General features: G+C 39.7%; 1 protein-coding gene across 5 annotated transcripts in view; it reads right to left on the bottom strand.

The window, feature by feature from the left end:
* Positions 1-13,988, bottom strand: part of cfap74 (cilia and flagella associated protein 74) — a 60,328-nt gene continuing 46,340 nt past the window's right edge. For 4 of the 5 annotated variants that reach the window (XM_028583853.1, XM_028583852.1, XM_028583856.1 and 1 more), the window contains exons 25-39: positions 12,817-12,950; positions 12,416-12,692; positions 10,883-11,017; positions 10,421-10,554; positions 9,874-10,008; positions 7,860-7,969; positions 7,671-7,726; positions 6,119-6,238; positions 5,396-5,551; positions 5,035-5,173; positions 3,970-4,124; positions 3,641-3,773; positions 1,374-1,510; positions 744-878; positions 1-202 (exon numbers count right to left, since the gene is read on the bottom strand). In XM_028583853.1, the coding sequence (XP_028439654.1) occupies positions 98-202; positions 744-878; positions 1,374-1,510; positions 3,641-3,773; positions 3,970-4,124; positions 5,035-5,173; positions 5,396-5,551; positions 6,119-6,238; positions 7,671-7,726; positions 7,860-7,969; positions 9,874-10,008; positions 10,421-10,554; positions 10,883-11,017; positions 12,416-12,692; positions 12,817-12,950 (2,061 nt within the window). In that variant the 3' untranslated portion in view covers positions 1-97. The remainder of the gene's footprint in view (positions 203-743; positions 879-1,373; positions 1,511-3,640; positions 3,774-3,969; positions 4,125-5,034; positions 5,174-5,395; positions 5,552-6,118; positions 6,239-7,670; positions 7,727-7,859; positions 7,970-9,873; positions 10,009-10,420; positions 10,555-10,882; positions 11,018-12,415; positions 12,693-12,816; positions 12,951-13,988) is intronic. The other variant, XM_028583855.1, reaches the window with a different exon arrangement.

The raw sequence follows: 13,988 nt of genomic DNA, 5'->3' as shown, positions 1-13,988 counted from the left end.
TCAATTAATTGCACCTTTAATAATTCAATTAAATTCATAAATAACCAATTAATGTATTAATGTTTTCACACTGGCCGGCATCCAGGAACTGTAGAGGTCAGTCAGTAGTGGTGGAGACCAAAGCCAACAGGGTGACTCTGTAAACATTCGTCTCATCCCCCTTTAAGGTAAGAGGCACACATGTCTGCACCACCTCATAGGGCTGAAACACAGAAACACACACACACACACACACACACACACACACACACACACGCACACACACACAAAAACACACACACACACACACAAACACACACACACACACACACACACACACACACACACACACACACACACACACACACACACACACACACACACACAGGAGTTTAAATGGTGGTGGTGTTGTCATAACAGCTGATATAACTCAATATGTATTACCGTAAATTTAACCTATTTCTAAATTAAAATGACCTGATTCATTTACACATCAGAATACTAAAACTGACAGAAACAGTGACTATTTTGCTGTTGCCACTGAAAATGAGCTGCATTTTTATGTGTAATACGTTTTGGCAATCAGCAATTAAGTCAGCAGAAACATCTGAAAGTTTGCATTAGCTGTAAAATATAGATTTGCCAACAAAACCCCACAGACACAGCTTTAAGTTGATACTGATTGGTGCAAAAATGTCTTTAAGAACTGTCTTCTGTAAAGGTTGTTTCCCCAATTCAATAACAGTGATGTAAATCATCCTCACTTTGTATCCACAGTGGGGTGTCCACGTGACAGTGAGGGTGCGTCTGTGGCCTGTCTCCACGGTGCCTTTGGTGGGCTCCACACTGAAGCCGTGCTGCTGCAGAGCTGCAGCGCTATCCCAGTAAAACTCACCACTCTGGTAAAAAAACAGAGACAAAATAACTTGTCCAAATTGATACATCTGCTCTTTTTTCCCCAATCGATTACCTTGAAACATGGTTTGGAGTTTATAAAGCTTATTGACATTTCATCTGAACACTTTTCACTTCATAATCTATGAATAATTATGCTTTGTCTGTATAATTATGCCAATTATTTATTTAATTGTGCTGGAAAATGAGGAAGAAACATGACAGCAGAATTTGAAGAGGCATACTTTTTTAGTTATTTATAATACTGGTTTGTAGAGGCCTTAAAAAGGGCACAGATGGAGGAGTCAGATCGATGTCATATTGACAGCATAATACAAGACCACACAGAGGTTTGAATCCACAGGGTAGCTGTAAAATTAATATACAGTATAATAAGGATATTGAATTTTGCATTGATAGGTTATTAACTCTCTTATGATGCATCACAGTACACTTGGTGAAATATTTGGCAGTATCAGTATCTGATGAAATCGCAGTACCTTCTTACTGGGCTGTGTGGAGCTGATGCAGCCCACCTGCAGCTCCCTCACTGCAGGTGTGATGACTCCTGCGCTGTAGCTGGCCCGCAGGGTCACCAGCACAGGGATGGTGGGCTTCTCCATCACCTCTGACTCTGCTAGAGAGACATGACCATATGAGCAGTTTCGCAAGCTTTAGCCCATTTACTATAAATCCAATCATACTTTCACTGCCATTTACAGTAACGCCCAACAGACCAGAGTCAATGGAATTTGCTGGTACAGTTCATTTTCATACCAGCTAACTATCTTGCAAAAAAGTGGTGTGATTTAGGAATTTGAATGCAATGTTAGCAATGCTTGTGGCATGGAATGGCACTTAAAGTAGTGGGGAAGAGGAAGTCCTTACCTACAAATATTAGAGACTCAGGAGCTTTTCAGTGTTTTAAACCAGTCTAAAGTCAGCACAAAGTGTCACCACGAATGGTTTACTTGTAGTTATTGTATTCATCATTCTGATTCTGTTCTCCCACACTGATGGATATTTGTGTATTGTGCTGCTTTATGTAGTGTATTTGCTGTTTTGTGGTTGCTGTTTTTTGTCTACCTGCCCAAAGAAAACAGATGCAAATTAGCTGCTAGCTAACTCTGGTGCAATTACTTTTAATTGTGCGCTGTGCCTGTCTGTCTGTCATTCGGCCGGCCGGCCGGCCGAATGACAGACAGACAGTCCACCGCTTTGGTCCAGACTGACAGATATCTTAACAACTGTTGGATGGAAATTGGATGACATGTTGTACAGATACTCATATCCCCCTGAGGATTTTTCCATAAAGCGCCATCTTTGGCTCAAAATCTTTATTTGTTTGTCCATTACTTTGGTTAAAGACCAATGAGATTTTCATCAGCTTCAGCTGTACTTTGTGTTTAGTGCTAATTAACAAATGTTTGCATGCTAACATTCTAAACAAAGGTGGTGAACCTGATTAACATTATCTCTGCTAAACATCTTTGTTAGGGCATTTGTCAATGTCCGCATGTTAGCATGCTAGAGTTAGCATTTAGCTGTGCCTAAGTACAGCCTCACAGAGCCACAGCGTCTTATTTCTACCATTCCAGACATCCTTTGGCTTCCACTCATATATTTTATTCATTAGTTCCTACAAATCAAACTATGAATCATGTGTACAATTTTCTGACTTCATGCATGCATGCATGCAATGCATGCGACACATACATTTTAATATTTTTGTTTTGTAGAGTTTTCAAAGTAATCTCTACTTCAAAAGTGCAGATATTGTCTAAAACTGAATGCAGACAGCAGATGGACGCGTGATTCTGTTTATACTACATTGGGTGTCTGCATACACAAATGTAAAATTCGGTCAGCATGGACATACATTTTCGGCTGCAGGCAGACTCTCGCAGATGCGGGCAGATGACAAATACAGAACCTTGCCACGCTGATGCAGAAACTATAAATTGGAACCCTTTAACTACCAAACAATGCCACACAACGATCATGTTAAATTAACAAAAAATGAAGCTGGCCTAATGTTAAGTACGATGGCATACACAATTTGTGTGCGATTCAAGAGTCTGCTAATTGATTTGCATCTTGTACGGAAATGAATGAAAACCAATGGCTGCCTAGAATGATAGGAAAAATACGCACAAAAAAACACAAACAAATGGTCCATTACCTTCCTTCTTAAAGACACTCACAAACTGGAATTTTGCTGGGGGCAAACGGGAGGCTTTCAGAATAACTTCTTTTCCCGTCATAAGTGCTGTTATTTTGACACAATTATACCAAAGCTCAGGCATTCATCCAACTGCTGATGCTATATTAATGAACAACCCCACTTTGATGTAGTGCAATCTACAATTGACTTGTCTAGGAGGTGTGCCTATTTTCACACATGGATTTTGTGGTGAAATATGATCTGAATGCTGGTGACAAGCACATGTTCTGTCAGCATCCTTTGATTAGCATAAATTACTACAACACATACCTTGCTGTTGCTGGCATAATTTATGGAATGTCTGCTGGAATGTGAAGGAGTTATTAGTCATATTTAGAGGTTCAGTGTCTTTATTTTTTCTGCCTTGTTGGAGCCATCCTTATCTTTGAGAACATGTTTACTTGAATAATTTTTGATGGATCATTTCCATAGGTAACCAGGATAGTAGTATTGATCACGTCCAGACTGACTATGTATTTCATTAAACTACATAATGGCCATTATACTGTGCTAAAGAAGAGATGAAGGAGGAGGCTTGGATACCTGTAAGCGGAGGTTGACCGGTTATCAGTGGAGGGAGGAGAGATTCAATCGGCACAGTCAGCCGGTCTCCTCCAAATAGATACATGTTATGTGAAGAAGCTGCCCCTTTCAGATCCACCACACACACTTTACTCTGAAAGACAGAAATGGCACAGGGTTAAGGTTGTTATATTATGAGGACCAGAGTGAATAGAGGGCATTCAGCATGCAGTAAGTGCATTTAGAATGCAGCATTGTGATACTTTTAAACCAGTGATTAAGGTCAAGGTATGAAGTTGAGTATATTGATCTCAAGGTGTGAGTCTTTGTCTGTGTGGACTTCTGCTGACCTTATTCATGAGCTCTATGGTCAGTCTGTCAGAATAGTTGACAGCCGGGTGGTCAGGCTGAAAGGTGACAGTGATGTCCTGGTTCTGTCCTGGACCAATGCTGCCCTCTACTGGCACCACACTGAACACACTCAGCCCACTGCAGTTCTGGGTTCCTGTACAGGAGGCAAAAGACATACTGCTACTACTACCATGTCTCCTACTGTTAATTCTGCTACCACTACTGCAAATAAACATTATCTTTATTTCCCTGAGCTTATAATACAACACATCGACTATGTCTAACAGAGAACTCTCAGCTTTATAGTTTCTCTCAACCATACTCCAATCTGTTTTGCTCCTTCAGTAACCTTACACATCTCCCACTCTACCTCATTGCATAAAAACTGAAGAAATAATGAATAATGTGCACACTAATGCAAATAGTATGTTATCCCATATTTACAAAATTATATTTTAGTAGTATTAGTAGTTTAGTATATTTATAGTGCATTCTACAGCAGTATATTATTCATATTGTGTATTCTATAGATATATATCTTATTTATATCTATCTATCTATGTCTTCTGTTTATCAATCTATCCATCTATCTATCTATAATGCTAAAACATACTTGGTTTGAGCAGGTTCTCAAAGTCCATATTAAAGGGGCATTCCAGCGATCTATAGATTGATCTATCAATCTATCTACTTTCTTTAGTCTATCCATGATAGCTGTGATGCTCTGGTTGAACAGTATTCATCAATGTTGTTGCTCAACTGAGAACAAAAGATAAAGGGTCTAAGGTAAATTGATAAGAATTATTTAAAAAAAATGCCCTATATCCCAACCAATAGTGGATATTAATATTTGGGAGTTAATAATGATTTAAGTGCCTCTCAATGAGACTGTGTCCTGAAGGCGTTTGCATTTGTTGTTTCTATTCTCATTTATTCAGGTTTGTCTTAACCACCTGTATGTTATGATGTTTGGTGTTGGAAATTGAACCCTTTTGTTTTAGAGCTCTAGCAGTCAACGTTGCCGGTTTCCCTGGTGAATCGCTGCAATGTTAATTACATCTTACCCACAGTAGGCTGGACCTGAGAGTCTGTGTAACTGCTCAGCAGGAAGGCCACCCTGTCAGCTCCACCCTGAGGCTGTGAGGGACAAAGGCTGGCCAGCAGCACCCTGAAACCCACTGCCACCGCTGAGCTGTTCTGTAGCTGCAGGAAAAAAACTGCATGATGTCAGTTCCGAGTCTGCAACCCCCTTCAAAAGAATCAAGGAAATCACTGCATATGACCAGCGATCCAGTTCTGGATTAGATTGTTTCAAGAATGGACCTGAATCATCAGAAGTGGACAAATATCTTCAAAACCAACAAGATGTAATGTTGTTCCCATACTTCTTCTTTTCCTTTTGCCCTCAGCACACTGTTGACTGACCTTTAGGACATGTGAGGTGCTCTCCTTCTCCAACACATAGCCAAAGTCAAGGAGACCTCCAGGGTGGGAGGAAGTGACAGCAGGGACCACACCCTCCCCACACACAGTCATCTCCAGGCTCATCTTCTGGCTACGCACCTCCAGAGTCTCACAGTACTAGAGAACAGTACAAATAAAGTATTACTCAATATTTGTAATGTTACCTAATAATCTTTTATGTGATTTGAGAGGCACAATGGCTAATTCTGATGAGGACAAATCACTGGATTAATATATCATTTTGGATTCAACTTCACTCTGAGACTTATGGGTCATTCATTAGTGGGAAATGTGAGACACACTGGTAACATGATGGACACTCATATGTTTATTAAAGGTGCACCATGAGTTCCTGCATGGTTTCAGCAAGATTTCAGAGAGCAGAGTTGATTGAGTAGTGTGAGTTGTATCTGAGAGTAGCTGCTGGAATGTGGTTTGTTGTATTTTGGTGCACAGCCTGTGCCTCTAGTGTTTGTTTGACGTTTTATGACCCCTGTGTTGTCTCCCGAGACCGGGCTTTTTCACCGTGTATTCAGGGGGCGGGCAGCTAGCGGATCAAGGAGAGATGCCTACGATTTGAGATAAAAATGAAATTGCGCTGAAACCATGCAGGAACTCATAGTGCACCTTTAAGTTCTAGCAAAAAGCCAGCGCTCCATGATCAATTCTGCACTGCTGACCCACCTTTTTCTCCAGAGATGGACTGAAGGCCAGAACCAGAGTTTGTTTTCCTCCGGGTCTTAAGCACCTGAGAGCATTCAGAAGGGAAAAAGGACCACATATATCCAGCACTGATGACCTCAGCTTGGATACGGTCAAAGAAAACCAGTGGTGAACAGTTGATATTATAATTATTATTTGTAGTAATAGTATCTGTCATAATAAAAGTAGTAGTGGCAATTTAGGGCCTGGTCATCTCTGGACATGAAATTAACTGAGTACAAAGAGATGCCATATGTATAAAATATAAAATAGGGCAAATCTATTGAAGATTATGACTTTTTCCTTGGATTAACCCTATAGGTGTACTGTACATTCATAAAGAGAGAGTGGTAAAGTGTGTATCTAACGTGGTACGTTTTAAGAACATTGACATTAAAGGAGGATTTTATTTATCCAGGTCTTGAGATCTCTGTCTTCTTTTTCTGAGCATTTAGTGCCTTTATTGGGTAGAGACAGACAGGAACTGTAGAGAGAGCGAGATGGGGAAGACATGTACCTGGGATGTTGCCCGCGGCCACCTGGGTAGCCCGTCTCTAAAATTTCTGCCTGCATCCATCTCAGTACAATGAATGTGAACGGAATTTCACTCATGGTGCTCACAGCATTGACAATTTTCATTTCAACTTCTCAAAAGCAAAATGCATCTCTGGGGCAAGTGTCCTTGTTACTCTATATAACCCCCACTACGTGACTACACATCAGTTTTCTTTAGAAATGCTTTGAACAGAAGTGCATATACAAAATGTGGCTGAGGGGTTAAAGACGTTAGACAAAGGCAATGAAAAAAGGCAATGAATGCAACTTCCCCAGTTCAACTCTGAGAGAGAATCTTGTTGCATGTCATTCTCTCTCCCTCCTCATAACCTTTATTCTCTCTACTGTCTGCTCTCAAATAAAAAGGTACAAAAATGCCCTAAAATACGTTCAAAAGAAATACTGCTGTTGAATCTTTAATTCTTTTCCAATTCTTTCGTTGCTGTGACCCCCACAAACTAAATTACATTGATCTCAATTATATTGGGGTGGTAGCAGAAATCCCCAGAGACTGATATCTTAAAACCTGGGAAAATAAAACCCAAACTATCTGTGGTGCTAAATACTTCTAGAGGTAAGTGAGAAAAACATGTTTGTAATTTGTGTAAACTGACTCTTTAATACACAGTTATATATTAAAGAGCACACCTCATATTATCTGCAGAAAGACATTTTTACATGCTAATTATGTTCATTAATGTTATTTAACACAAATTGTCAAAGTACTGAAAGTAGAGTGGACCTGCAGCTCAAAATATCTGTCTAATACATTAAGATTAAGCCTATTGAATGCGCACATTATCACTTTTTTATAAAGTATGTTGAACATTTGTACAGATATCTTAAGTGTCTATAGAACACGGATACCATCAAGTGGGATTTTGGAACTATCGAAAATCTATGTGGATTAGCAGTTTAAAATAGCTCTATTATTAGTTATGTGTAAAATATTGTGTTTTGACTTTTGTTGACAGGATACGTCCAAAGATTCCTTCGAAATGTTCTGAACTGTAAACCTCTTGATCACTTTTTCTCCTAAAGATAGACAACACAAATAAAAACACAATAAATAGGTTAAAAAAAAAAAGGTATGCGTGCTGAATGCACAAATGAACATTTACAGTACGTGAAGAACTATTAAGCAACATAAACTTTCAAAATGACTCACCCACTGCCACCTGATGGAAGTCTATGACATTTTGTCCATTGTTGGATATGACCACTAGAGGGGGCTGTACAGCAGGACACTGCAGCTTCAAGTACAGAGTATTGAAGGGACTGTGGAGATATTAGACATGACAGGGAGAAAAAAGGAGTATATGTAACAGCTCCCACTCACGGCACTTTGAGTCGGGAGAATGATGGAACATTACGTAAATCTGTAGCAGTGCTTATATCGTTGAGTTTGTTGTATTGCCATTACAACAAAAGTAGTTAGGAACATCCTTTGGTGAGCTCAAATTACAAACAAGACAGACAAGAATGTTGACCATTCCTAAGTTGAATAGACTCAGGATATGTTACTTCTTTTGAACTGCTTAGATTTAAACCAAAGGTGTTTCTATCTTCTCCCAGAGGGTATTTCCTACAATATTTAGAGCCACTGGATAAAACCAAAGGTTATAAATAGAAGAAAGAGATGAGAGGTTTGGATGAAGTCTTTCTTTCTCTGATACATTCTTTTCAACAGAAGCCAGGCTACCCGACCAAACTGTTATAGAGACATGCACTTTCAACTGTTGTGAAAAAGTGCAGCGTAGCTTCACATGTAATTTATGATTAGCAGAGAAGAAAGAAGACATTTCCCAACTGATTTCCCAGCACTTTCAAGTGGTGATTTCCATCTTCCACTCTTTTGAAGTCTATGATCATTTCTTCATTTGCCCACTGTTAAATTTAAAGATGAGTCCCAAGGGTTATCAGCTATATTAGACCCCTCCCTCCAATATGCAGATGTGTCAGCTGCAGATATAACCCAACCAAAGAGGTCATAGAGAGGTTGCAGGGTTGTTGTAAAATACTGTTTTTATCAAGTGGTAATCCGTGAGTTTAACTACGGATTACCACACACACATACTACAAACTAAGTTCCTTCTCTATTGGACGCAATGCCTTCCGCTTTGCAGCAGTGCATGATTGGAACACACTACAAAATACTCTGAAACTTACGTCTCTGATCCCAATTTCCACCTTTAAGCTTAATCTTCAAAACAACATAGTCGATTCCTGTTCCTGCTGATAAAAATGAATCATATTTATACACATATACTTAAGAATTTTATTTTTTCTCTTTGCTGTCTACTTTTATTTTTTTATTTGCTTGTTCTGTGTGTTATGTGTATGACATGTATATGTTTAGTTGTAGAGTACGTTTTCATTTATTTCTGTAGCCTCTTGGCCAGGTCATGTTTGTAAATGAGAAGTTGTTCTCAAACAGTTTACCTGGATAAATAAAGGTTAAATAAAATAAATAAAGAAATACTGGGTAATCGCTCACTACTGTGTTCAATACATAGTGTTGGTATTGTTTTTCTTTCAGACAGCCCAGAGGTTTCCACAGCAGAAATCTTGGCTTTTCGTTAAAGGAAGAAAATAAGCTATGTAGCAAACAACAACATAATGTCACACACAATCCCACACATTTTAAGTACTATAATAAGAAAGTGCATGCTTGCTAAATGCTATGCAGCTACAGAATTCACAGTTGAGATGGAGACTGCATAACTTGATGGGCAAAGCAGGCAACCCAGACCCTCAGGCCCCAGGGAGAACCAGGTTAACTAAAACATTATAACAACTGGAATGCTAAGGGCCTTAAACAAATTGACACTCTGCAAACCCGGGGCAAGTCGTAGTGTTTTTACTGGGTCTGTATGTTTGCCCTATGGTGGGTTGATCTGGACTTGGTTGAGATATGTTACTTATATCAAGCAAAGACCTTATTTTTCTGCATGCATCAAGATCTTTGGTTAAAAGGTGGAAAACATTGTCTGGTAAAGGAGGCTGTTGTTTAAAATAGCAGTCTTACATTCAGGTTTTAGGACCACAAAGTCTGTACATAGTAACAGGACTGCAAATGGCAAAGACTTATATGAAAATATTTTAAAGGGCATTGACACATCTGGCAGGACATGGACTACAGCATGTTGTACAGATCTGTGTAGAAGCTGACTCAGTGTCACCTCCATGGCGGCTGGGCCTGTCGGTCTTCCTCTGGAGGGTCTCCGTCCGACACAAAGCAGGGAATGGTGTACTCGCTGTAGCGTTGGGTGAAGGAGTACAGCAGAGAGGCTCTGGCCTCCTCATACTGCTCGGACCTTAAAGGAAAAGACACACAATGAAACCCTTTTCATCCAAGTTTTCTAGCTCTGTTGAGATAATACTAACTATACTATATGATGTGATCATTGCATATGTGAATACTGATGAAATCACTTGAGCACTGGAAAAAAGAGGAAATGTTCAAGCGGAACCTTTGTGTGTCATTTATTTCAGTGTTGTTGGATCTCAGACTTCTGACCAAGTTATTAATATGGATTAGCCTACTTTCCTACATAACGAGGGTTTCAAGAATAATCTATTCCCTTTTTGCAGTACTACTCTTTTACTACTTCTATTTGATTTTAGAATATTTATTATTGAATATTTGCTTCACTGGCATTTCAGTCCAGCAAACTGGATGTGTTTTCCAAAGTAATTTCTGATACAAAGCAAACAACAAGCTCCTACCCTGGCTGTATGTCGGCAGGATTTGGTGGTTCAGTTAGTTGGTCTGTGTTTGGGCTGTCTGACACCGTGCTAGTCTTTGGAACCACAGATGCCTTCTTGCCTTTACCTGTTTCCACTGGGACCTCCTTTTTAGTCTTAATGGAACGTACAAAATCACACACACACACACACACACACACACACACACACACACACACACACACACACACACACACACACACACACACACACACACACACACACACAAAAAGGTGATTTCATTTCATGATGGGTTCATACTAAGTTAGACAAATGTAGCGTCTACATTCTGTATAAACACCAGCATGTTCATGAAAGATAATAAAATCAGTAAGCTGGTGAAGATGTGCTCACATTACTGTAGAAGCCTTTGTGGCAGCACAGACTGACTCTGACACTAGCAGGAGGTGACGGGAGCAGGTGTGTGTGTGTGTGTAGTCTTACCTCCTGTTCAGCGTATCTGTTCCTCTCCAACTCCTTCTCACGGAGCATCTTGGCTCGGTGGAGGAGACGCAGCGCCTCCTCTCTGATGTCCTGGTCCAGCAGTCTGGGTCTAAACATCACTTGGACAAGACATCTCTATGTGAGAGAGGAGATGGAAACATGTCAGGGATTTAGAAGATCCAGCAGTAACACTAGTTATTACTACATGTGGTATGCTACACATTTTCAGGAAACTTTAAAATGGCCTTCAGGCTTCTTCCTCATAATTTCCACTTCATATTACAAAGTGGGGATTTAAATTAGTTTTGGGCAGTCTCTTGTTCTGAGGTTTCTATAGCGTGAACCAATTCAAGTGGATTCAGGGTGATAATCCATTCCAATTCCAATTTTCTCCCACTGGGCCTCATGGATTAATTGTTTCCATAAACATAGCCTTTAGGAAAGTCTTCCACTGTCAACTGATGGAAAATAGAATCTTATTCAACCGTCACAACTCACACCAATAAACTACAATGATTTTCAAAGCAGCTATACTTTGAGATGATGCTGCATCCAGTGAATATAAAAACATTCAAGATTCACTGTTTTATGTATTATGTTCTGTACTTGTTGATACTGCAGCATAGACAAATCAAAAATCAAAAGCACTTGTTCACCAACAGCAGCTATGATGGCTGTTTGTCTCACTGTAGTTCTGTATAACTGTACTGAGTTGAACTGAGGCTGAAAGAGATCCGTTAGTTCTGTGATCATTGTCTTTGTTGCAAATTGTCATTAAAAGTAAAAATGTATTCACTAGTCCCAGGTTTGGTTTCTTTACGTAGTAAAATTACAGGTTACGTTCACAAACTCAAAACTATTTTGATGAAGTTTAGAGTAAGCACTAGGAGTTAGATTTGCATCATATGCAGCCTAAAACGTTAATTATGGTTTTGTGACAAAGGTTACATTAAGATTCTGGCCATGCGTAAAACGAGAAACAACCTCAGGGGATACGGCTCCACAGGATTACTCAAACAGCGGCCTGTGAGGAAGGGGTTGAATTAATATTAGGGGCAACATTTTCTTCAGCTGACCCCATAGACACACATACAAACATAAAAACATACACACATCCCTTACCCCCTCAGTGAAATTGGACTCTGTGCAATAACTGCTGTGTTTACTGTTTTCTAGCTATTTAATGTGCGAGATGAATGTGTATGTGTGAGATGTGCTTGGGTGAAAATGTGCTGGTGTATGTGTTTTTTTTAAATCTTTTTACTCGGCTCCAACAGAATTTTGTTGTATCACATACAATACTATCTATCTATCTATCTATCTATCTATCTATTTATAGTCCTAAAACATGCTTGGTTTAAGCAGTTTCTCACAGTCCATATTAAAGGGGAATTCCAGCAATCTATAGATTGCACTTCCATTAAGTTGGGGGAATCACAAGACACATTAGAAAGACTAGTAATCTGACCTTTATGTGTAAAATTGGTAGAGTGCCCCTTTAATATTAATGTAAACATATTTGTGCTACTCCACCTCCCCGGGCAGCAGGCGGCCCGCGGAAGGAGTGATGCTGATGTCTGAATCCTTGGGTAGGGTGAAGGAGAACAGCCTGGGTGCTACAGGAGCCACGGTGCCCTTGACCACTGGAGGGACTGGTTGTTTGGACTGCTTATGGTTGTTTTGATGGTTGATCAAGTAAAGTATGGCAGTGGAGTGGTCTCCCACTGCCGTGGCCCCAAACTGGACCAGAGAATGGGAGAGCTCCAGTGGAGGGCGGACACCCACTGCTCGGCAAGACAGAAGGAAATCTCTGATGACAAAGAAAAATAATGTTTTTAGTTATACGTATATGAATAAATATTGGATGCAGTAAACTGAATCGTATCCATCATACCGGACATAATGAGACTGACCGAACTTGATTTAAAGTTAACCTGTTAATTCCTGATCTGCAGCTGAGCTGGAAATTGTACTCTTTGGCCTTGTTGGCACTGAAAATCAGATCAATCTCCAGGGTCTCTTGTGGGAGCAGAGTGCCAAAGCCATCATTAGGCTGGACCTCAATAAACTGTAGTGTGAGAAAACACAAACAACACACATGGCTTGAATTTCCAATTTACAGTTAAAATCCTTAAGATGTTTTTATGAAATCAAAACCAATTTTTGGTTATTTATGGGAGACATTGTTTTTGCAATAGCCATTCAACGTATTCACATTCAGTGATTATCTCTCTATTGTACATATGCCTTGAGGCAACAAGGAACTGCTCTGGCTCTTTGATTTTGTCTTTTAACATCCTGTTAACATGGCAAGTGGGATTGTGTCACGTTGTGTGTATTTTTACATCTACTGCATCTTTATACTATAACGTACAGCATGAAGAACTGCCAGAGCTGGAGGAAAATGAGAGATAAATACAGGCTGCTATTTGCATAGCAGCGTTTAGATAACTGCTATTGACAGCACTATTAACAAACCCAAAAATGGGCAGGCCACAAAAGGATAGTGGTTTTTATTGTTAGTGGTGGAGTTCCCATTCTTGCACGGGATTGCAATAGGGGATAGGGGATTCACAGCAAACATTTTTTGCTTGCAATCCAGTGTAATTTTATCTCATTGATAACAGCCTCAGTTTCACTCTCTTTACGCTTATCAGAGCTGTATTAAGTTACTGCTAATGCTTTACATTTTTAAAAACATCCACATGTATTGTATATGTTGAATTTCTGCCAAAGTAGCTACTGAACGACTGTTTGCTGTAGTGCTAAACTGCATTTGGTGTTGCAACAGTAACCACAATGGTTGGCAAATAAACGAGGACTGAAATCTTTTTTTTAAAGATAATTTTTGGGGCATTTTAGGCCTTTAATTATATAGGACAGCTGAAGACATGAAAGGGGAAAGAGAAGGGGAATGACATGCAGCAAAGGGCTGCAGGGCGGACTACTATATATATGGGCGCCTGCTCTATCAGGTGAGCTACCCAGGCGCCCGAGGACTAAAATTTTAAGGATTACAACTTAAAGTGTTGAACGAAAAGAGCAACACTTAATAAAAAATAAAAAAAACATGTGAAAGGGTGAAGCTAAATTTCCCACAGTGAAA

Source organism: Perca flavescens, chromosome 7, assembly GCF_004354835.1.
Source record: "Perca flavescens isolate YP-PL-M2 chromosome 7, PFLA_1.0, whole genome shotgun sequence".
NCBI lineage: Eukaryota > Metazoa > Chordata > Actinopteri > Perciformes > Percidae > Perca > Perca flavescens.
Note: the sequence above shows the minus strand (reverse complement) of the source record. Positions and strands in the feature narration are given on the sequence as shown.